We start from the raw sequence: 23,105 nt of genomic DNA, 5'->3' as shown, positions 1-23,105 counted from the left end.
CAGGAATACATCAGTGTGGTGGTACTCACACCACCATTATTGTCATTGATTAGTTCACCAGTTTTAAGTAATTTTTTCAACTCTAACTGTTCTAGTGTATAAACTAACTATAGCATCAATGCACATAGACTAAAGTTATAGAGTAAACACCCTTTTAACTAAATTCTGTGAAACCAAAAACAAAGTTTTATCAATTAAACATTAAATAGGCACCAGCATATGTCTACTATGGCACAGGAAGTTCGCTCGACTGGGCCAATAGAATTTCATTACATATTACTAAAACACAGATTAAATCAATTGAGCAGACAACAATGAGGATCTTATACCTGATAGAGATAATGATCAGTAAACAACTGTTGATAAAAAAATGCATATATATTTCTTATATACATTTAAATTTTTGGATAATAATGATTAAAATAACCTCTACTATACTGATTAACTGAAAAATAGGTCATCCGAAACAGTCTCGCCCGCTTTATTCTGGAAAGTAGGGGCTTTACAAGTAGCAGATATTGAATATGTTTAGTATTACTCACTCTGGTACCAGTCTCTGTTCTCCTCCAGCATGTCTAGGATATCCTGAGCATCAGGATGTACAAGGTCTGCCCACGTCTCCCATAGAGGATGTACGATGTAGTCGATGAACCCAACCTACGACATGCCAACATCACGTGTTAGAGTGAGTAGAAAATGGTCTACATACAAAACTGACCTGCGATCTAATATGTTCTAAGGATGATTATTGATTACACAACACATAACATTATTTAAGTCATGGTCACTTGAAATTATTATTTTAAATTGGTTTTCACATGAAATGTTATATTTTGGTTTTTGATTGCGATAGTCCATTTGGTGATTCATGACTGTAGGGCAACTGACATTCCATTGGCCACTAACTGTAGGGCCTGATTAATTTAATTGACAGTATATATCAGTTACCACTGGAAGTCTGGGCGATTCAGTAAATTAGTAAAAAATACCTGACCCCCTAGTTAGTTACTTAGTTGCAACCCCCCCCCCCCCCTTCAAAAGACCAGATTAAATCTTTAAATTAAGTTACTTATTGAATCCACCATCTTTGTTTTGTTGATATTCTCAACTGCTTTCGGTTCAAAAATACCTTGTGATATTGTGAAGTGATGCACAAACTTAAATGAGGCTTTGTTTAATTCGGTGTAGTAAGTATTGTATGCTATTTTTGAAAGTGGTGTTTTCATCCTTCCTAACCCGACCGTTTAAAGTCAACCCTGTGTTTAAAAGCATGTTTACTACCTACTTCACCCCTAATTATTATTGTTTCATTAATTTATCACAAATTTAAGCTAAAGATTTGTGAGTAGTCATTTTCAAACTATTGAATAGAGTTTTTCAACCATTATCAGTATCTCACCTGGGACTTCTCGATGGTGGAGTTGTGTCTGTCGCACATAGGACTGATGTCCATGTTGGCCTCTCGCTCCTTGTCCCCTTGTTGGAAGAACTCCTCCATAAGCAGCGCGACCCACTTCTTATACTGCCACAGAGGCTTGGTGGGGTTGCTCAGATCTGCACAATGTACCAGGTTCTCCAGCACCTAAACACACCGCGTTCATGAAGTTACCGAGAAAGTTCATGAAGGTAATATTATTTGGAGTAAGATATTTCTTATACTTATTCAGGGCCACTGTAATAAATGGGCCTGGTGGGCCCGGGTCCGGGTTTTTAGGTTTTTTGGGGACGCTAGGAATAGAAAAATCCCTGACAAGGTAGATGGAGAGGGGCGTGATTATCCTCGAGCCCATAGCACATCACATGCAAACCACAGGCATTTACTTAAAGATATCTAGTTAAAACTTCATTTTGTTAGCCAATGGTAAAAAAATCAAAAACACAACTGGGATTTATTGGTTGCTTTATATCAGGGTTTTTTACAATGAAGGGGATCTATTTTGTCCCCCAAAGGACAAAATATTGTGTTTTATGTATCTTCTTTGTGTTTGACCTACCTTTACTTTTTATTAGGTAATCTATCTGCTATCCCTTCCTTCTAAAAGGACCATCCATCAAAATCCTGGCCTAGAGTCTTTCCTTGAACAAAACTTACAGTCTATAGAGGAAGTAGAGTATTATTATGAAAGAAAACCATCCCCAAATATATCAATTACAGTTATGGATTACTTATTTAGACACTGAATCTCAAAGCTATCAAAAACTGATAAATCTGTTATTGTTTGAATTTCAGCATAACTCTTGATCAGATGCAATGTCAGTACTCCTATAATCCTTGATGAGACGTCATTCTCTCACCTTAAACTAGATTTTTAAACTATATGGTGATGTGATGTGAAAACATAACTATCGACAATAGACAAACTTCTTTATTTGTAACTCCTTAACTCCTTTAAGAAATATATTAGCCTCAAAGAAGATTGTCAACTAATTGTTCTCTTTGCTTAGGACCAACTCTTTTTTATATGCAAAAGCTTCAATAATTTTCTTAAAAAATAAAAATGATTTTAAAGCACTTATAAGGTAATTGAAAATTATTTCTGATTTAAAATAATTATAATTGTAAATCACTTTCCGAGTGGCATAGGCCCTACTTCACATCATTTTCTTGCTACTTGGGTAATGCAAATTGTTGATTATAACAATGCAAGTAATAAATGGTAATGACGGATGATTTACCTGAATTCTGTCCGTGTAGTTATCTAACAATAACACCCCTGAACCAGCCACCTTCTTAGTTTCTACCATAGTTTTGAGATCTGCCAGCAAACTCATGTGTTTTGACATATCCGTTGATAATACCTGCAAACAACAAAAACCATAAAATGTTGAACAATTCTGGGAAAATGATTTTGTTGATTTAAATTCAAAAGATGAGGAAACTTATTCTAGTCACTCTTAGAGCATTCCAATTTTAGGACTTTTAAACATGCAACCACAATATAAATAAGAAAAGAGGTGAATTTTTGGTCAGTAAGTGAGGAGGGGTTTTCAGTTATATACTGAATTTGCACTAAAAAGAGGACATTTAGCGTCCCATACCATCATTTATTTAAGAAATACAACAACTCTCTTCTTCTCTTCCAGTAGGCACTCCTCTGCGTTTCCACTGTTCTCATTCACTACTTTTAGTAGGAAAGAGTGGGATAATGAATTGTTGAATGTAGTCTATTGAGTTCAAAATACAGAAAACTATGATACAGATAAAAGCAGTTTTTAAGAGTAATATTTTGTAGCTAACTTATTGTGTGTTTTATGAGATTTTTTTTTAAATCTGGTTGAACTAGATGAGAAGACTATAGTTTAAGAACTTACCATATCTATAACCATTTTCCTAAGCGTTTGTCTCTGTTTTTTACTAAGATTCATTAAAATATCACATCCATCATTTTGTAAAAGTTTAAACGCAACAGCTAAGTGGTGGTTTTCCAGAACAGATTCATCATTATACATCAGAGCTAATTCGGAACCTGAAAAAAGATCAAATAATTAGGTGATGTAATTGTATCAGTATAGCTAAAATAAAGCGGCAAAGCCCATTTTGACTGAGGAAATATGGGCCTGACTGGTTACTTTATAAACAAATTTAACTTCAAAAAATTTACAGAGAGATCAGAGAGACTAAAATCTTGAATCTGAATAAAATATGTCTTTGATTAATGAAGAAGTTATTTTCTGTCCAAAGCGTTTGCGGTGAAATTTCACAAGGAAGTCAGTTGTTATGACACCATTATCAACGAACATCTATCAAAGAACATTATATTTATGATTTAAAGGCATCAAAAATACATGAGCAATTCAATCCTTTGCACAAATAGGCTAACAGAGGAGCATAACCAACTTTTTGTCTACTTAAAATAATAAAAAAAAGACTAAAAAAAACCTTACATGGTTGATGCATAATTTTAACGTACTCAATTATTCTTCCAATATTTTAATCAAATTTTACACTTGGAATTATTAGGTGAAATAGCCTTATAAAAAACATTGAGACTTCAGCATAAAGACTAGTTGTAACTCACGCTTGAGTTAACTATCCGAAGCAGTTTAGTAATTGTTTGTGTAACCACCTCTTTTTACGAGTAATAATCATTTTCAACAGCTAGTACTGTTATCTCACATTTTCCAGCACATATCCATGAAGAAATTTTTTACAATTAACATTCAGCTAAGAGAACATCATTGTGAAATGATTGGTGCTGTCCTAAAAAACTGGTTACATATTACTACTACAATACACTTACTTGAATTAACGAGAAATTGATTGGTAAGTCCTGGATGATCAACATCATGAACAGTCGCAGCAAATAACGCCGCCATGATTTCTAGAGGGGTGAACACAGACTGAAACAAACAGAATATGTTCTTAGTCTCCCTTGTGTTTAAAAGATACTAGTTGGTCGATGGAGAACAATGCTCATGAAACAATGAGTCATGATTTCAGTTGGAGTGAACATGTAAAAGGCAAGTGATCGTAATTAGTTGGTGTATGGATGTAAAAGCTTTGTAAAGTGGACTCCTTCTGGTTTGGATCATTTGGTTCAGACTTCAGACAAGCATTCTTCTTGTATGGACATCTAATGGTCTGAAGGTTTCAGATCGGAACTATCCGAAAAAAGTACACTGTAAGGTTAATATTTTACTTAAGCTTAGATAAGTTAAAACACTTTAAGAACGAAAGTTTTAAAGAGTTGATGAATGTGTGTTATGTAAAATTAATTTAAAAGGTGATCCACCACAGTCATACATGAAAATACTGCATAGCTAAATACTCTATACTACTATATCTATTTCATGCAAAAGTACATATAATACCGGGTGTTTCTAAATGAATATCAGGGTTTTAACGCTTCATAACTTTTATTACATTTTAAACTTACCGCTAAAAATGACACATTATTTTGAAACATCCAGTATAGTTTCAAGAGTATGTACTCCCTACCTATCTACAATCAATGTCCAAACTCAATTAATTTTCAATCTAAATATTCACCCAAATAATTGTCATGATCAATTTTACATCAAAGTCAAGCATTAACAAACGACCTCATTACACACAATCAATACATAATCTAAATGTATAAAAACGACAAGATAATTTGAAACCCTCCTATTAACCTTGGCTCACCAATTCCAATATCCTTGTAATCATTGATGAACATTTACAGTACAGTTAAAAAACAAAAGATCACAATAGCCTACCTATCTCTTTTGTACCCTAGTCCATATTAATAATTCCCAATAGCGTTCCTACACTAACAATGATAGCTAAATTCAATGGCTACACCACTAAGACAGATTATAAGGATTAAATGACTTTAAGTTTGGAGGATTGACTATTTTTCTGTTTTCAGTTGTTTGCTACTTGAACTCTAGTGATACCAACCTCGAGAGCAGGAGAGTTGAGCAGAACGTTGGTAGACTGGGTAACGTCGGCCGCGTGCGTGCTGTTGTGGAAGGGATTGTCCTTGACGTAATGGTCTTCTAAGGTCATCATGAACTGGATGAACGTTTTTGCTGGGATCATAAACGTTTTTAACAATTCCCGGTTCTGAAACAAAACAATTAGTTAAATAGTAGATTTAAATTGTTTCATGTGTGAAAACCACACTTAATTTGGAAATAAAGTAGACTTGTTAGCAAGAGCAAGGTCACACTATTTTTAAGTGATATATAGCAATAACTTACAGGTAAATAATGAGCAACTATTGAAAACAAGTCAACTGGACGTTGTCGTTGTCATAAAAATGTCAAATTTAAAAGGTAGATTTATTAAAAAAATATGTGCATTTGATGATTGATGACGAGTCAATCTCTCAATATGCTCCATCATATTCAATCTACGACCTATAGTGTATATGATTCAATTTGTCTAACAATTGTATTTTGTGAAGAAAATACGTAGACATTTAAGCATTAAACCTGTGATATGATTTAGCTTTAACAAATTTTAAATCATTATTTACATAAAAATAATCTTGACTCACTGTAAATGCTGCATACGCCACCGCTGTCAGAGGTCGGTTGTTCGATAGTTCAGATATCCTAAATATATCAATGCCCCATTTATCTATTTCTCCTAAGCACTGAAAACAGAAACACTTTGGTCAGTGGATGATTTAAAAAAGTAAAATGCATTTTTTATTTTGGGTATTGTAGGCTGTCACAAAGGTAATATCCAACTTTAGTCAAAATACTCGAAGGGCGTGCAATTTATTAACCCATTAATAGAAAGTATTTCATTCGTTACCTTACAATATCTGTACATGTCTGATGGTTGGATGTTAACTTCATGGGGACTGCCCCATCTTCAGGTTTATCCTCTACTACAATTCGAAATAACATTTAAAATTGAACACAAAACGCATGTTGATATCTAGACACATTTAACAAAAAAGACTATACATTTTTGAGTCGCCACCGGCCTGACCAAACAAGTGCACGCACAGTGTCATTGATCAAATTAATGTACAGTCTTTATGTTAAATGTGTTTAAATTTTAACAAGCAGTGTTTTGTGTTCAATTTTAAATTTTTTGTCAAATCATGCGGAAGAAGATTAAGGAACCTGATTTGGTAGTCGCCACAAAACATAGTTTAGACATAAGGATAGGGATGAAAGTTAACGAAATACTTTCAACTATCAATATCCCAGCCGGTATGTCTGTGTAAAATCCAAACCTTGCAGATAAAACATACTCCTTTGGTTAGTATATTGTTCAAACTGAAACATGCCCTAATGAAACAGACATTATTTTGTAATTTACTTTGATTTCTAAATAATAATTTTCCCAAATGTTCAGTATTTTAAAAGAGTACTGTACAATGTTTATTTGTAAAACATTGTCCTCTGATTGATTAGGAAAAATAGATGAAAATGATCAATAATTTTTAAACTAGTAAATTAATTTAAACATGTGGAAAATATTTATGCTAGCTATTACAACTAGAGCAATCAATTAGCTAGTAATAAAATTGTGAAAACAAAAACGACATGGACTCTTCCATTGAAGTCAAAGACATGATCAGCATTAACATACTTTAGCAACCGCAGACAGAAATAAAATACACCATAAGCTCTTAAGTGGTTAGACAATAATGGGCTGATATTCTGCTAAGTGAATTTAACATGTATTGACATTTAGTTCCTGTTGAGCTGGAGACAACTCCTAAATATGTGGCGAACCAGAGAAAAGCTGTTTAACCTAAAAGCTTGCTCAGCATGGCTCCATTTGTGTAGGACCAACCACAGGGACACCATAGCGAGAACTTTATTTTTGAATTTTCCTTTCTTGATTCTTTTACCTCTTTAAATACAACTGCTCCAAAAATTTGTTTTATTCAGCTATAATATTTTCTTACCAGTTTAGCGGATAACAATTCAAAGGTATCCTACAATCCTATTTAAGTATGTAAAAGTAAGAAGCCTTTTACAATCTGAATAAATTTGGTATTAAAACAAAATATTACTTTATGATTATGCCAGTGTAGATTACGTAATCATAAAAGTTAAACCTAGTTTCTTATCTCCTCTTGGCTACTGGTTGACTCATCATTAAGGATAACGAGAGGTCGTCCAGTGGTCGAAACTCGACCAAAAATATGTACTGTATAATGTACTCACTTATCTATTTTCACCCCACACTGTAAATAAAACATGTGATTGGAGTTTCCTCCATTTGTTTTGATTTTCTGTTTATATTTCGTTGTTATTTCGTAACCAGCATAGCAACGCATAAGATCCATGTTAATTTTTTCAAATTTTTAAACTCATTTTTTGTGCTTATCTTTGAGCCTATTTAAATTTATAAAGGGATTCTGCACACCTACAGGAAAATAGCTTTCCAACGGTATGCGTAGATTTTCCCTACGATTCACACGAGCTGAGAAAAAAGGTTTTAAAGAAACATGCTTGCCTATTAATATATAGATAGATATGCATGAAATCTCAAAAATATTTCAAGCCAACACTACTTAAATCAGTATGACAATTTTTTCGTAAGCCAACAATGAGCAATGACAACAAAAATAATACATATCTAACAAATAAACTCTCCCAATTCCACTTTTGGCTTAACACGGCGACCCTTGCCCTAACGATCTATGGGGCTTTATCGCCACTGTTTCCAGTGTTGCTTGGTTAGTGTAACGTTTTTGTTGTAATCTAAATTTCTCACCACCTGAAGACGGCAAAAATTTCACACGTTATGAAAGTTTTACTTATGAGTTATGGGAAATATCCTACACCTCCTGGGAAACTACCATAACCGATTTGACTAACGTTAGTTTCATCTTACCTTCCCTAACTCGTCCTCAAAAGGTGTTTCGACTCCATACTTTGGTGTCTTCTCCCCAGTAAAGCTGTTGGTGTGTGTAAGGGGCCTCTTTACACCGCTAATGTGTGACATAGGCACCACTCGACCTCCCTTTTCCTTCTTCTTGGTAGTTTGGGCTGTATTACTGCTCACCCCCGACCCTTCATCTACCCGCAGTGACGGCAAGTCCAGCTCCTGCTGCTTGTCTGCAACAATGAGTAGGCAGGTGTTAAAGGGTGATGGCATGTAGACGATGGTTAAGATAGGTATTTCAATTTACAAAATGTTAAAATTTATTGTTATAACTCTGAAACAACATTATATAGGTTAACATTACCTCCCAGCAGCTGTCCTAACAAATTACCTTCCGTAAAAATCAGGGTGATACAAGCTTGAAAACGTCTCAGTCACGTATGTATGTGTAAACCCTCAATCAGACAGATCAAACATTATTCCTTAATTGAGGTGTTTGAAAATGGCGATCTAGGTAACATAACAACCGGAATGTTATGTTTGGAACTGCTGACAGGTACTCAAATCCTTGTCTATAATTTTCAAAACATATTTTAAAAACAAGTTTAGTTAAGAATTTTAAAATGAAGAAAGATAAAAGTGACATTTAGGATGTGGTAACAAAGGATATCTATTAAACGAGGGTTGTCCATAAGTTAAGATCTCCTTAGAGCTATTGTCGTGACCAAGCAAGCAGTGGGCATATATCCAAGTAATCCATTTGAAAAAGCCTTCCTGCCAGCATACACCATACTTAAACTGGTTCTCAGGGAAGTATAATAGTAACAGTGTAAGTAACACAAACAACTTTTGCACTCCAATAGTTTAAAGTAGTGTACTGTCAATATTCATTAATACTTTTAGAATTTGCACATATCTTTTTTTGTCCTAAGACACTACAGTATAGGCACACACTAGCCCGGGATTGTTTTTCACATTACTTCAGGCTCTACACCTAGGTATTGCGGCATCATCACTTAGATTAAATCCATAGGTGATTTGGTGGGATTCAAACCCGGGACCTCAGAGACCGAAGTCCCGCGCTCTAACCAATAGACCAGCTCGCTCCCCGCAATTTGCACATATCTTGGGAAGAGGCTACTTCCAAGATAAACCTTTATACTGACTGGATGCATTTTGTATGTTCCTTACCAATCATTGTGGACAAGGAAAATCTAACATCAATTTCAGTAAGGTCACAGAATGTATACTTAGTGCTCATAATACCGAAAAGAGTGGGTAAGGTCACCTATGAAAAGGCATGAAATGAGGTTTTTCAAACGCCAGAAGCTTAAATATTTTAATACAAGTTACGAGAAAGCTGCCAAAATCAATGTGAGGTCAAGGTCAAGGGCAACGTTTGTGGGCTTCAAAAGCTTTTGTTACCATTCTTTACACCTGTTTTAATAAACACTGAAAACACAGGCCTTTCACGATAAAAATTTTAATAAAACGTGTTCAGTATTTCTTGTGGCTTTACAATAAAAGCAGTAATCTACTTTTCAATTAATTATGTTTGTGTTCACATTAGCTGGTACAGTCATTACAATAAACACATATAGGCACGTTTGGTACAGTACCACAAAATTGTCTATAATCCTTATTTTGTTAATGCTTCAATAGTAGTTAGAGGGAATACAAATAGTACCTATTAGAAAAAGAAAACAATAATATGTAAATTAAATTTATGTTGACAGGAAAATTATGATTTGAAAAATTCAATGGTAAGAAGGAGTTGACCTTTGGCTCGTGTGCAAGATGGTGTTGACGTTGTAAGGCTTAGTTTAGTTAGACAAACATCAATCAATAGATAATTGGCAAACGGATTGTAGATGAAATACTTTTTTAAAGTATTTTAGAAAGAGATTGTAAAAAGCACACTATCCTTAAAATTCAACTTCTAATTTTGTGTCTACAGTCTTTAATTCGAGTTTTGGAAGTTTTATTTTATAATATTTGTTGTACTAATGAATTTCAAGTGTTCTCTTCCATACTTATTCCTAACTGACCCAACTCACCAATATTTATGTCAACATAAGTCAAATTAACACATTAAGTACCCGGTATATAAAATCAGTTTACTCACCGAGGAAGGTGGAGCAGATATACTCAGATATTTGGTTGCCCGATTTACTGGACTCTGAGAAGTGGCTCAACTCTTTGTTCAGCATCCTCTTGAACTGAAACAGAAGAAAACTTTGAGTAAACTGCTCCAAGTTGAAAACTTCATGGAAGTATTGATATTAGAGACGATTTCTCGGGAGATTGGTCCGACTTTAGTTTATTTCAAAAGAAACTATTCAAAGTCATGATTTTGAGTTTCAAAAATTCTTACTTTCGAACCATGCCTTACACTGCTATGAATTATGTAATAATATTCAAACAAACCTGATAAGCAACAAGAAGAAAAAAGAAGACAACATCGATGCCTAAACTGAGACAAGAGAGCCCTCCCCACCACAGCCATTCTTCTGATCCTGAGCTCTCCATTGACTTGAGATATTGTCACTATTACAGGATCCTTGTAAAATGTAATTTTAAAAAATATTGTTTTTGAGTCACTGCATTATTTCATTACTGAGGAGTTGTCTAAAATAGTACTAGCATGAAGTAGCATGAAGTTTCGTTTATATAGTTCGTTTATACTTTCGAAGCTCTTCACTCAATGGGAACAAAAATCCACCATGGCAACTTCCCAGTGGCGGACTAGTTTTCTCGAGGTAGAAGTCGGGTCAAAGTTGGGAACGGTTGCAATCTCACGACGTTGAAACAAGTCTACCAATCTTCTCCAACTGTGTCTTTGGCAACGCCAGTGTTGCCAGTTTTTGGAATGTGAGTTTGTGACGCGAGCCGTTTTTGGTGAATCGTAAAAACTTTTTTGATAAATATGTGATGACTATATCTAAAAGTTTTTAACCAAACTTATTGAAGTTTTACTTTACATTAAGCCACCTCTTGTAACACTCTTATGATGTCCACCTAAAAATAATTTTGAGATCTAATTAGCAATTTATGATTGTATAAAGAAATTCAACATATAAGATTGTGAAAGTAATTTGAAAATTGGAAAACACCCATATGTTAACGACAGTCTGCAATTGCTAAACTTAGAATCGATTTTGAACTCAAGAAAATTAAACTTTGAATGATTGAAATTGAAATTTACAAACTACTGAAAATGCTTGATCTTTTATACAGGAGTCTAAACAGAAAAAATCATTAGTATTTATAAAATTCATTGATATTTGGTCAAAAGTAAACTTAAGTTGAAAATATTTTATTGTAATGCCTTTGATAACGAGTAAAATGTTTATTCAAGTTCACAAAAATCTTTATTATTAACAAACGGATTAGGATTGCAACATAAAAAAGATACTCAGGTTCTTGTAGAGGAAGAACAAGCAAGGCACACACACACTGACCCTCCCAGACTCTAACTAACAGAGTATCATGAGCTTCAACTTTTGCATGTTTTTGCCACTGCCAATTGACATCAATTTATTCCTCTTAAATTGTCTGAACTTTTAATCAACAACAATGGGACACTGTTGTCATACTACTCGAATCTGGCATAACTTTAACTTGTTTACTCAAAACATTTAACAAATGACGCAGCTTTGTTCTGAATTGCAAAAACACTCTGTCTCAAATAATATGATCGTTCAACAGCTAAATTAAGACCGAGACACATTTCATACTTTCAGCTGAGTGTGAATCCACGGTAAGATCAGAAAGGAGGAAGATGGATTGTGTAGAGTTTAAAATAAAATAATTTATTCATGTTGAAGCCATTCCGAAATTGGTTATCAATTATAACAGGTTACCGGTTACATAACTTGACGTTCACAATTCATCACAACTGGGACGGGTGGCGTCGTCCTGTAATCCAGCTACTAGGAGGTCACGAATTGTGGATATTTATAGGGATGCACTGTGGATGCGATGCTCACTGGTGTGGATTAACGTCCGCACTAGTGAGTACTACGACTATCCGCAGTACTATCCTGATAATTAGACCAATTCGTAAATTACAAGGAAAAATGTGGTTCGGATTCCACTATAAACTGTAGGTCCCTTAGTTGCCATTAGCTGTATGGGCTATTAATTAACAGCTGTGTCTAAGGAACATGTCGGCCTTAGTCACTAACAAGACTACAAGATCGCGCCACTCATCCTACACTCATCCTTCACTCATATTTGGGTTAAAATACGCACATAGTGGCGTCCCCATCTTAAATAATTGATATAATTGATATAATTGATAATTGATCAGTCGAACTTCCGTTGACTAGTTTCGACTATTAGTAGTCATTTGCAAAACTGAACGTTAAACTTCATTGAATGTCATCAATTTTTTCTTAAAAACATTAGGTAGACTTCCGTATCCGTCGGCACAAACAACAGATACGATCAATATTCGATATATTGATTATTCGATATATCATTTGGTAAGTTAAGGTTAACCTAACCAAACGATTTATCAAATGCAACAATCGAATAATCAATATTTTCATTCGGTTGTTTGTGCCAACAGGAACAGATACTACCCAAAACATTGAACACAATACCTTTACACATAACACGGTAGACATTTAACATAGTTTGTCGGCCGGCGCATTATCACAGAGTGAAAATCCATTAGAGTGAGTAATGAAATTTGAACCCTAGCCTCCAAATGCAAAGCCCTATTAGTATAACCACTTTACCTTGACAGCCCTTCGGGTTCAAAGGTTAAAAATATGAAAAAAAAAAAAAAAAAAACAGGAAAACCAATGATTACCTCAGAAACTAAACAACAACCATAACATAAAATTATTCTGAGAGAGTAACTTACCTTCTTTGTTGGTTGGACTTATATTTCAGGGACACATTCCAATAGTTCAACTGGCTTTTTTATTGTACATGAAAAATGTTTATACTTAAAAAATTACAGTATAATGAACGTTTTTTTTACTGGTAGCAAGAACAAAGTTTTGAGGCTAGGAGTTATTTACCTGAATTAAGCTGTACTTAAGGATAAAAACCATATGATTGGTAATACATCATAGTGGGGAGGCAAATGGCCAAAATACCAAAGTTGGCTCAACCCGAAAGCTAACCAGTGAACACTATGCTAGATGATATTGTACAGTAGTAGAGATGATATTTTGACCGGTGTTGCCTGTATGAGTGCCATTTTCTTCTCATTTTTCTTCATTTTCTTCCATGGTCTCTTGTCTGGATGCCATTTTCCAAAATTGCCCAAAGAATTTACTCAAATTGCTCTTATAAATCTCTTTAGACAACTCTAGATAGTAAGTCTGTGATACCTATAAGAAATATATGTACTATAACTAGTTAAATGCAGACAAAATGTAATGTGAGTACATATATGTTCTATGGCTTTATCATATTCAATTATCCTTCATACAAATTGAATGTCTCGAGGTATGAGTTTTGTTTGTTTAGCTAACACCTTAGTTAAAGACTTTGCACCACAAGACCTCTCATTTGTCCCCCATTCAACAAGACCCCATTCAAATGTCCAATAATTATATCAAGTTCGAAAGTGCGGAAGAGGTTTAGTTACTGCCTTATAAAAAGGTTTGTTCCACCTACTTATACAATAGGGTCACATTTTAAGAAGCAATTCAGTTTATGAACCTGAACTTCAAAATTCAACTATCATGGGAAGATGTTTACAGTGGTGGTTAACGCAACCTTGATACACTTGGATAACTTGAGGAGGTATATAGCTGTGAATTAAATCTGAGCTGGGGGGATGAAATCTAACATGTTCTTAAGGAAGACCCTCTTTACATCTTATATAGGTGGGAAACGAAAATTGCCAAAAAGGACAAAGGGTCCTACTATAATTATTACTCTCATGGTTCTATTTTGATAGATGCCAATATCATACATTCAGCCAAAAGTACTACTCAACCAAAATTATTGTAAGCACTCAGAACATGAACATTTGATCCAGAATCATGTGATTCCTGAATTCCTACCTTAGCAGCTGCTGTCATTTGTAAGGTGCTATTACAAAATACCCCCGCTGCAGCAAACCTGCCATCTAAGCGAATTTCCATTTGGCCGAATTGATTTTCAATTGATCTATTTAAATAACATTAGGTTTAACGAGTACCTAGGTTTGCTGCTACAAGGAAACTAATAAAGTAGTGTGTTTTTAGTAAAATATTGATAGCTTACTATAAAATAAATAAATTTGCCAAGTTTGATCAAAATATATCCATAAACAAGCAAACTACAACATTTTACAATATTCTCCATAAGAATAACATGGGAATTTTAAATTTACAATTTTTTTAGTTTTCTCCGTAACCAATAACCGTACAAAAACACTTTGATATACTGAATTGTTTGTTTTTTTAAGCTCTTTAAGAAGGTTTGGAGAAAAATTGGGAAATTTTGTGTTTTGAGGGTAAAAAGTGAGAAAAACCAATTTTTACCCCATAAAACCCCCCATAAAACCCTGTTCCCATGGTCCGATCATGCTGGATCGCGAACTCATTCAAGTTTATCCCGCCTTACACCTTCAAACCAAATTTCATCAAAATCGGATAAAAATTACTCAAGTTATCGTGTTCACGGACACATATATATATATATATAAATCTATATATATATATATATATCTATATATATATATATACATATATAAAAATTTTAACGAATGGTGTTTTTGGCCTCTGGGGACATTAAAATGAAAAAGTAAATCGGTCCCAGGCCTAAGTCTTACCATGAGACCTACGGTAATAGCTACTTCCCTATAGGGAAATTCGCTAAAAGAGACTAAAACATAGATAAATAAACGGTATCAGCAATCTGACACATACTTTCTCCCATAAGTTTGTCAACAACCTTTATCATGTGTAGCGGATAGAGTAAATATACGGAAATGGGATTTTAGTAAAATTTTGATCAGAATTTAAAGGACTATAACATACTAAATTTTTATCAAAATCGTTCGGGCCATTTTTTGTGGAAATCTTATTTTTCCGTTATTTCATGGGGTTTTTATGGGAAAATAAAATAATTTACAATAAATTTTGAACCGTATTTTTTACAGAAATGGGATTTGTACCATTTTGTTCAGAATATAAAGGGCTATAACATACAAAATATTTTATCAAAATCGTTCGGGCCGTTTTTGGGAAAATCCTTTTTTAGCGAATTTCCCATATAGGGAATAAGCTATTACCGTAGTACTCATGGTAAGACCTGGACCCGAGACCGATCTAATTTTTCATTTTGAGGTCCCTAGAGGCCAAAAACACCATCCGTTCAAATTCATATATATATATATATTTATATATATATTTATATATATATTTATATATATATTTATATATATATATATATATATGTGTCCGTTAGCGCGATAACACGAGCAAAAATGATCCGATTTTGATGAAATTTGGTACAAACGTGTAAACCTACGTTTATTCGAACGAGTTCGCGATCCAGCATAATCGGACCATGGGAACGGGGGTTTATGGGGGGTTTTATGGGGTAAAAATGGGTTTTTCCCATTTTTCAACCTACAAACAAAACATTTTGCGATTTCTTTCTAAACCGTTTTGTAGAGCTTAAAAAAAGAAATAATTTAGTATACTGAAGCGCTGTTGTATGCCTAACGGTCACGGAGAAAATTAAAAAATAGTGTAATTAAAAATTCCCATGTTATTCTTATGGAGAAAATGAAAATTGTTGTAGTTTACTTGTTTATGGGTATATATTGATAAAATTTGGCAAATTTATTTATTTCATCCTATACTATTGACGTATGGTCAAAAAACACTTTTTACCTTCCCCGTAGCAGCAAACCTAAGCACTCACTAAATCTAATGTTATTTAAATAGGGAATAATATGTCTTATTTATGGAAATATTTTAGTAAAAATGTAATCAAACGAGTTGAAATTCGCTTAGTCTGCAGGTTTGCTGCGGCGGGGGTATTTCTGTTATTTTATGGGAAAATCCCCATAAAAAAACAAAATTACTTTACTAAACATTTTTTCACTGTATTTAAGCTACACATTAATACACCTACATAAGTATGTGAGTATTCATTTTACAATGGATGGTTTATCAACTTATTAAATTAGAAAAAAATTGGGTTTGTAATTAACTTTCTGGTTCTGAGGAATTAGATAAGGGTTGCAAGGTATTTTTTGCCTCCTCATCTTGTGAAATTTGTTTACAAGGAAAATGTTAATTGCAAACATTTACAGTATGCCTACTAACTTTACTAAAATCACTCTTTATTTAAGTTAAGTTAGTAGGTTTATGTTGGCAGATTGAGAGGTATTCAATCTCCTCCCCTATACTTTAAAAGTAACATTTCAACAAAGTTTTTCATTAATGATGTGTTTTCCCAACAAAAAGTGTTTTACATTCACTCTGGGTAGCATTTATAATTAAGTTGAGAAGCTTTTACTGAGTGAAAATCAAGGCTCACTTCCCAGCTAGGAGCAACGTTGATTTATCACATGAATATTATACTTTAGAGGGAATAGAAAAGTTTGAATAAAATACTGTACTGTACTGTTAGTATTTTTGTGCTTTGTACACAAGCTGTTGGGATTTTTAATCAGATGAATAACACAAGTTTTGACTTTAAAAAGTTAAAATGAAACTTGTGGTTTCATTATTTTTATCCATAAATAAAAAGAAATGATAGACAATTACCATATTATTTCTTTTTAATATGCATAAACTATTCTCATAGATTAAAGAACCTAGTTCAGTGTTTGATAAATCCTATCACAGTAATTCATTTGCAAATTTCACTAACAAAATGCTAATATAATAGTGTTTAGTTGACAAATGAAGATGTTTTTAACAAATAAAATATCTTTAACATAGTGTAAAAATTTAAAAAAAAATTAATATTTTTTAAATGTTTAACTAGGTACTGTACAACATTCTTTTAACCTAAATAGGTAAACAAGTAAAAAAATATAAAAAAAACTTATGTAAACCAAATACATAAATACGTATAACAAAATTAAACATTAAATAAAACTACGAAATAATATATTTTGCTAGTAATTGAGTTTACTTGTAATAACGTGTATTTAATCAAAATACAACATCTATATCTTACTATCTCTCTATTGATTCAAATAAAAATAATCAAAAGACGAAATAGGTTAAACAAGATGGAAGTTGAATAAAATTTTGCTTATTAAAATCATGTTGAATAGAAGGGAGAGGGAATCAATGAGTAAAAAGTGCTGAAGCTGCCTAATTCTATCCCTTCATTACTGAGGAAAAGAATGGCTTATCAAGATCTGCAGATATTGTGGATAGTCAGCTTTCTACAGTCCATTGCATAAAACTACCTACATATGAATTTTTAAATATGGCCATACAACTAACTTTCAAAATCCTTTTCTTTTTCAAACTGCAAAAGATTAGAGAAGGATGACGTTGAGAATTACTAATGTTAAGATTTTAGTATACAAATAATAAAAACCATTTTGTCTCAAAATATTGAACAAATACTTTTATTTATTGTCGTTAAAGTTCTTAGGATGGAGCTAAAATCAAAGTTTGTTAACCCCCAATTGGTATAAAATTTAAGTCCAGCAACTTATAGATGCTCATAATGCTCATGTGTTAAAAAAAATTGTAAAAATACAAAATTTGGACCCAACCAACGGTCAATAGAAATTTTTAAAGTTTTTGCCTGGGAATGATCGGACCAGCGACCTTCATATTTGAAGGCGAACACTATAAACACTTGGCTACCCAGACAATTCTTTGCAGCTGTATAGATAATTATTGATAGAAAAATGCACTACCCGTCATTAAGTAGGGCCTAATCATTGACTTTTCATTAGGCCTACACTCTAAGACCTATAGGCCTACATTTATTAGAAAGCCTTCAAGTTCGTAACGCAATTAACGGCTGCCTTAACTGTCGTTGTGTTGCATCTCTTTAATTGAAGGAACTTGAATGTCCTGATTTGAAGAGCACTCGACCACAGTTTTACCATATTTTGTTGTATTTGAACAGTTTTATCAAAAACATATTGGTTACCAGTTGGTAAAACATGTCAAGAGTTGAGACGTTACCTAGGTATCTAATTCAATGTAATTATACGTTTATATTATTCTTATGACAGGATTATTATTGTCAGGATTATAGCAGTTGCATATTTTTTATGAATGTGAACTAAAACTGTTAATACTCCGTAGATATTTAAGCCACGATAAAAGGTTTGATTTAACCTCACTTTAACAGACTAGAAAAAACAGACATGAAAAATATTTCATTAATTAAGTGATTTTGATAGTACGTAAAATACATACTCCTCGTCCCATTTAATGTTTGTGCATCATAAACTAACTAAACCATTTAAACTAGCGTAGCAGATTACTTTACTGAAATAATTATACGCTTAACTTAACAATTTTGGAAAAACAAACTTGTTGATGCTGTTATGTAGATGCAATTGCTTTAACGTTTTAGTGAATATTATGCAAAGCTGATTGACTTTGCGATGTAAAAGTGGCTGGAATACCAAAAATGGAACATAAGATGCTATAGATGGCTAACAAGAATTATTTGTTTAAAATAAGTACTCCTGATTTGTTACTTTTTTGTTGGCCTTTAGCAAACATATTTGACTAAGCGGGAAAATTTGTATTTTTATCTAATACATCGGGGTGTTGTAGGCTAAATTTATAGTAAATTACTTAAAAAACATGATTTGCACCAAATTTACAAGCAAATTAACTCTGGACTGGTTTAAGAACAATGTCAAAAAAGTTACATTTCTTAGAAATAGCACACATACTAAGAAGGTCTAGCTCACTTGGTCTCTAGTTGATCCAGAGTCTCTACAGATAGCTAATATAGTTAGTGGTATGTGTAGATATAAAGTCAATGGTGGTATGTTACCTTGAGGGTCACCATGTCAAAGACCAGATGGGTCTGGATGGTCTCTAGTTGGTCCAGACACCAGTCAGTCTAGATCTTCTATAGTCTCTACTGATATAATAGTTAGTGGCACGTTACCTTGAGAGACGCCATGTCAAAGACGGACCGATGGGTGTGGATGGTCTCTAGTTGGTCCAGACACCAGTCAGTCTAGCTCTTCTATAGTCTCTACTGATATAATAGTTAGTGGTACGTTACCTTGAGAGACACCATGTCAGAGACGGACCGATGGGTCTGGATGGTCTCTAGTTGGTCCAGACACCAGTCAGTCTAGATCTTCTATAGTCTCTACTGATATAATAGTTAGTGGTACGTTACCTTGAGAGACGCCATGTCAGAGACGGACCGATGGGTCTGGATGGTCTCTAGTTGGTCCAGACACCAGTCAGTCTAGATCTACTTTAGTCTCTACTGATATAATAGTTAGTGGTACGTTACCTTGAGAGACACCATGTCAGAGACGGACCGATGGGTCTGGATGGTCTCTAGTTGGTCCAGACACCAGTCAGTCTAGATCTTCTATAGTCTCTACTGATATAATAGTTAGTGGTACGTTACCTTGAGAGACGCCATGTCAAAGACGGACCGATGGGTGTGGATGGTCTCTAGTTGGTCCAGACACCAGTCAGTCTAGCTCTTCTATAGTCTCTACTGATATAATAGTAATAGTTAGTGGTACGTTACCTTGAGAGACACCATGTCAGTGACAGACCGATGGGTCTGGATGGTCTCTAGTTGGTCCAGACACCAGTCAGTCTAGATCTTCTATAGTCTCTACTGATATAATAGTTAGTGGTACGTTACCTTGAGAGACGCCATGTCAGAGACGGACCGATGGGTCTGGATGGTCTCTAGTTGGTCCAGACACCAGTCAGTCTAGATCTACTTTAGTCTCTACTGATATAATAGTTAGTGGTACGTTACCTTGAGAGACACCATGTCAGAGACGGACCGATGGGTCTGGATGGTCTCTAGTTGGTCCAGACACCAGTCAGTCTAGATCTTCTATAGTCTCTACTGATATAATAGTTAGTGGTACGTTACCTTGAGAGACGCCATGTCAAAGACAGACCGATGGGTCTGGATGGTCTCTAGTTGGTCCAGACACCAGTCAGTCTAGCTCTTCTACAGTCTCTACTGATATATAATAGTTAGTGGTACCTTACCTTCAGAGACGCCATGTCAGAGACGGACCGATGGTTCTGAATGATCTCTAGTAGGTCCAGACACCAGTCTAGCTCTTCTATAGCCTCTACTGATATATAATAGTTAGTGGTATATTACCTTGAGAGACGCCATGTAAGAGACGGACCGATGGTTCTGGATGGTCTCTAGTTGGTCCAGACACCAGTCTAGCTCTTGTATAGTCTCTACTGTTATATAATAGTTAGTGGTACGTTACCTTGAGAGACGCCAGACGCCATGTCAGAGACGGACCGATGGGTCTGGATGGTCTCTAGTTGGTCCAGACACCAGTCAGTCTAGCTCTTCTATAGTCTCTACTGATATATAATAGTTAGTGGTATGTTACCTTGAGGGACGCCAGGTCAGAGACAGACCGATGGGTCTGGATGGTCTCTAGTTGGTCCAGACACCTCAGTCTAGCTCTTCTATAGTCTCTACTGATATATAATACAGTAGTTAGTGGTACGTTACCTTGAGAGACGCCAGGTCAGAGACGGACCGATGGGTCTGGATGGTCTCTAGTTGGTCCAGACACCTCAGTCTAGCTCTTCTATAGTCTCTACTGATATATAATACAGTAGTTAGTGGTACGTTACCTTGAGAGACGCCATGTCAGAGACGGACCGATGGGTCTGGATGGTCTCTAGTTGGTCCAGACACCAGTCCAACTCTTCTATAGTCTCTACTGATAGCTTCATGTAAGCATCATCTGCAACAAACACATTAATATCAGTAACACATTTCAGCAACGAATACAAGGATCAGGCCTTGACCCTAAAGGATCAAGAAACATGGTGGGATGAAGTTTTGGAAAATAGTTGTTCTTGTTTTGGTGTGGATTTGTTAGATGTATTTTTAACCCATTTCAAGACTATAAAAATGGTGTAAAAAATTGATGAACACACTCGAACACAAAAAAGTCCTTAGTTGACACACGAGGAATTAATTATATCATAAATTAAAATTATGGTCAAATGAAAAGTGACATATATTTTGGAAGACATTTTATGAACAATAATTTACAAATATAATAACTACTTTCCACGTAGGATGGTGAATACAGTATACAGTATACCTGGGTAAACATAATTAATTTTTATCAATAAATGTACATGAAACATTTTTTGTTTTCTGTACAAAATTGGATGCCAATATGACTTTTACTGATGATTCTTTGTCAGCATTGAATTTTTCTAACCCAAACAAAATCTAGATAAATTAAAACTTATATAACACGAGAAACCCCATTAAATTATGCTTCAGAAATACGAGATATCCATAAAATCTTGGTATAAAGTTGAAATATATATTTTAGATTATGCCCCCTAAAAGTGTCTATCACGTTATAACATTTCTCAGTCAAAGCACGGTACTTTTCACTTATAATTAAATCAGCCTGAGATATGCTGAATGCAGAATGCTGAATTCCTTTGAGACCTGCCTTGGCGAGAGAGATCAAGTCGAGTTAGGTTACAGTAGACCTATTTTACTTATAAAATTCTCTTATTTTATTCGGAAACGAGTCCTAAAGATTTATTTACAATGCATTTTTTCAATCATCGCTATCTCTAATATAAAACATAACTGCTTAACTTACTGTACTGATTTTACAGTAAACAGTTTTAAAACATACCGTTCAACAAAGGACATAATTTAGTAGTAATTTTGGTTATAAACTACGCCAAAAACCTTTAAGTTAAATCCGATAAGGGTTTTACCCATTGCAGACAAATAATTGTGACACATTTATTTAATATTCTGGGTCACTAACAAAATAGAGATTCATTTAAATTTTAAATTAGGTTTTAATACAATTTAATTCGACACGGGATAGAAAGAACGTAACCTAATTATAAGAAACCTTTGGGTTAGTTTCCGCCCCATTGTTATGCAGAATATCCATCAAAGCTTTTGTTTTGACCATCTAAAAATTTAGATCACTATTTAAAATACATTTACTATTTAATCTAACATCAAGGTGTTTCAGCGCATTTGAAAGATTTATGTACTATAATCCTAGAGGATTGATGTCTCGAATATTGTGTAAGAACCTTGTTGATTTGAATGACTTTAAGTTCTTATTAATAAAAAAAATTTCTTTTAAGTATATTTAAATTTTAAAAATGTTCTCTTGCATTTTGATAATTTGGTGTATAACATAAATACATTTTATACGTTTAACAGTAAAAAAAAATTAGTTTTAGGTTTATTTAATTTCGGCTCATAGAAACATTAACAAAAGTTTTAATATGATGGATTTAAATAATAGGCATCTGTTTCCCCCAAAATCTATATAAATAAAATTAGAGTTTTGTCTGTACATTGCTCAGAATTATATACTTTTAGGTTATTTTTACGTTTTATACATTAAAGAAGCAGAAACGAGTCTTATCTCAATTTCTGTCTGTCTGTCTGTCTGTCCCTTTGTCTGTAACACTCAAGATGGCATTTTACGCAATCTTCTCCGTGAAAACCAGAGTACATATCAAGATCCAAGTCATTTTAATGTATTCACTGGATTGGCGAGAGTGTCTTTAGTGATTTAAATATAGCCTCACTACTTTGTAAATAAAATTACGGACGTTCAAAAATGCAGTTTTGTGCGATTTTTGTCAAATTTTCGTCCAATTTTTATCACATAATC

At 34.1% G+C, this 23,105-nt stretch overlaps 1 protein-coding gene across 17 annotated transcripts in view; it reads right to left on the bottom strand.

Moving 5' to 3' along the window:
* The window catches only part of LOC128994290 (cAMP-specific 3',5'-cyclic phosphodiesterase), a 721,667-nt gene that overhangs the window by 5,823 nt on the left and 692,739 nt on the right, over nucleotides 1-23,105 (bottom strand). For 13 of the 17 annotated variants that reach the window (XM_054418717.1, XM_054418713.1, XM_054418723.1 and 10 more), the window contains 10 exons: nucleotides 21,058-21,170; nucleotides 10,410-10,503; nucleotides 8,294-8,517; nucleotides 5,985-6,083; nucleotides 5,384-5,548; nucleotides 4,242-4,341; nucleotides 3,313-3,467; nucleotides 2,677-2,799; nucleotides 1,400-1,582; nucleotides 543-657 (listed from right to left, as the gene is read on the bottom strand). In XM_054418717.1, the coding sequence (XP_054274692.1) occupies nucleotides 543-657; nucleotides 1,400-1,582; nucleotides 2,677-2,799; nucleotides 3,313-3,467; nucleotides 4,242-4,341; nucleotides 5,384-5,548; nucleotides 5,985-6,083; nucleotides 8,294-8,517; nucleotides 10,410-10,503; nucleotides 21,058-21,170 (1,371 nt within the window). Of the gene's footprint in view, nucleotides 1-542; nucleotides 658-1,399; nucleotides 1,583-2,676; nucleotides 2,800-3,312; nucleotides 3,468-4,241; nucleotides 4,342-5,383; nucleotides 5,549-5,984; nucleotides 6,084-8,293; nucleotides 8,518-10,409; nucleotides 10,504-10,711; nucleotides 11,303-11,699; nucleotides 11,762-13,157; nucleotides 13,276-19,354; nucleotides 19,388-19,594; nucleotides 19,658-21,057; nucleotides 21,171-23,105 lie in introns of those variants that run through there. The other 4 variants (XM_054418722.1, XM_054418725.1, XM_054418724.1 and 1 more) reach the window with 4 other exon arrangements.

Source organism: Macrosteles quadrilineatus, unplaced genomic scaffold, assembly GCF_028750875.1.
Source record: "Macrosteles quadrilineatus isolate MER2022 unplaced genomic scaffold, UCM_ALF_1.0 Scaffold_5__1_contigs__length_97177068, whole genome shotgun sequence".
NCBI classification, from domain to species: Eukaryota; Metazoa; Arthropoda; class Insecta; order Hemiptera; family Cicadellidae; genus Macrosteles; species Macrosteles quadrilineatus.
Note: the sequence above shows the minus strand (reverse complement) of the source record. Positions and strands in the feature narration are given on the sequence as shown.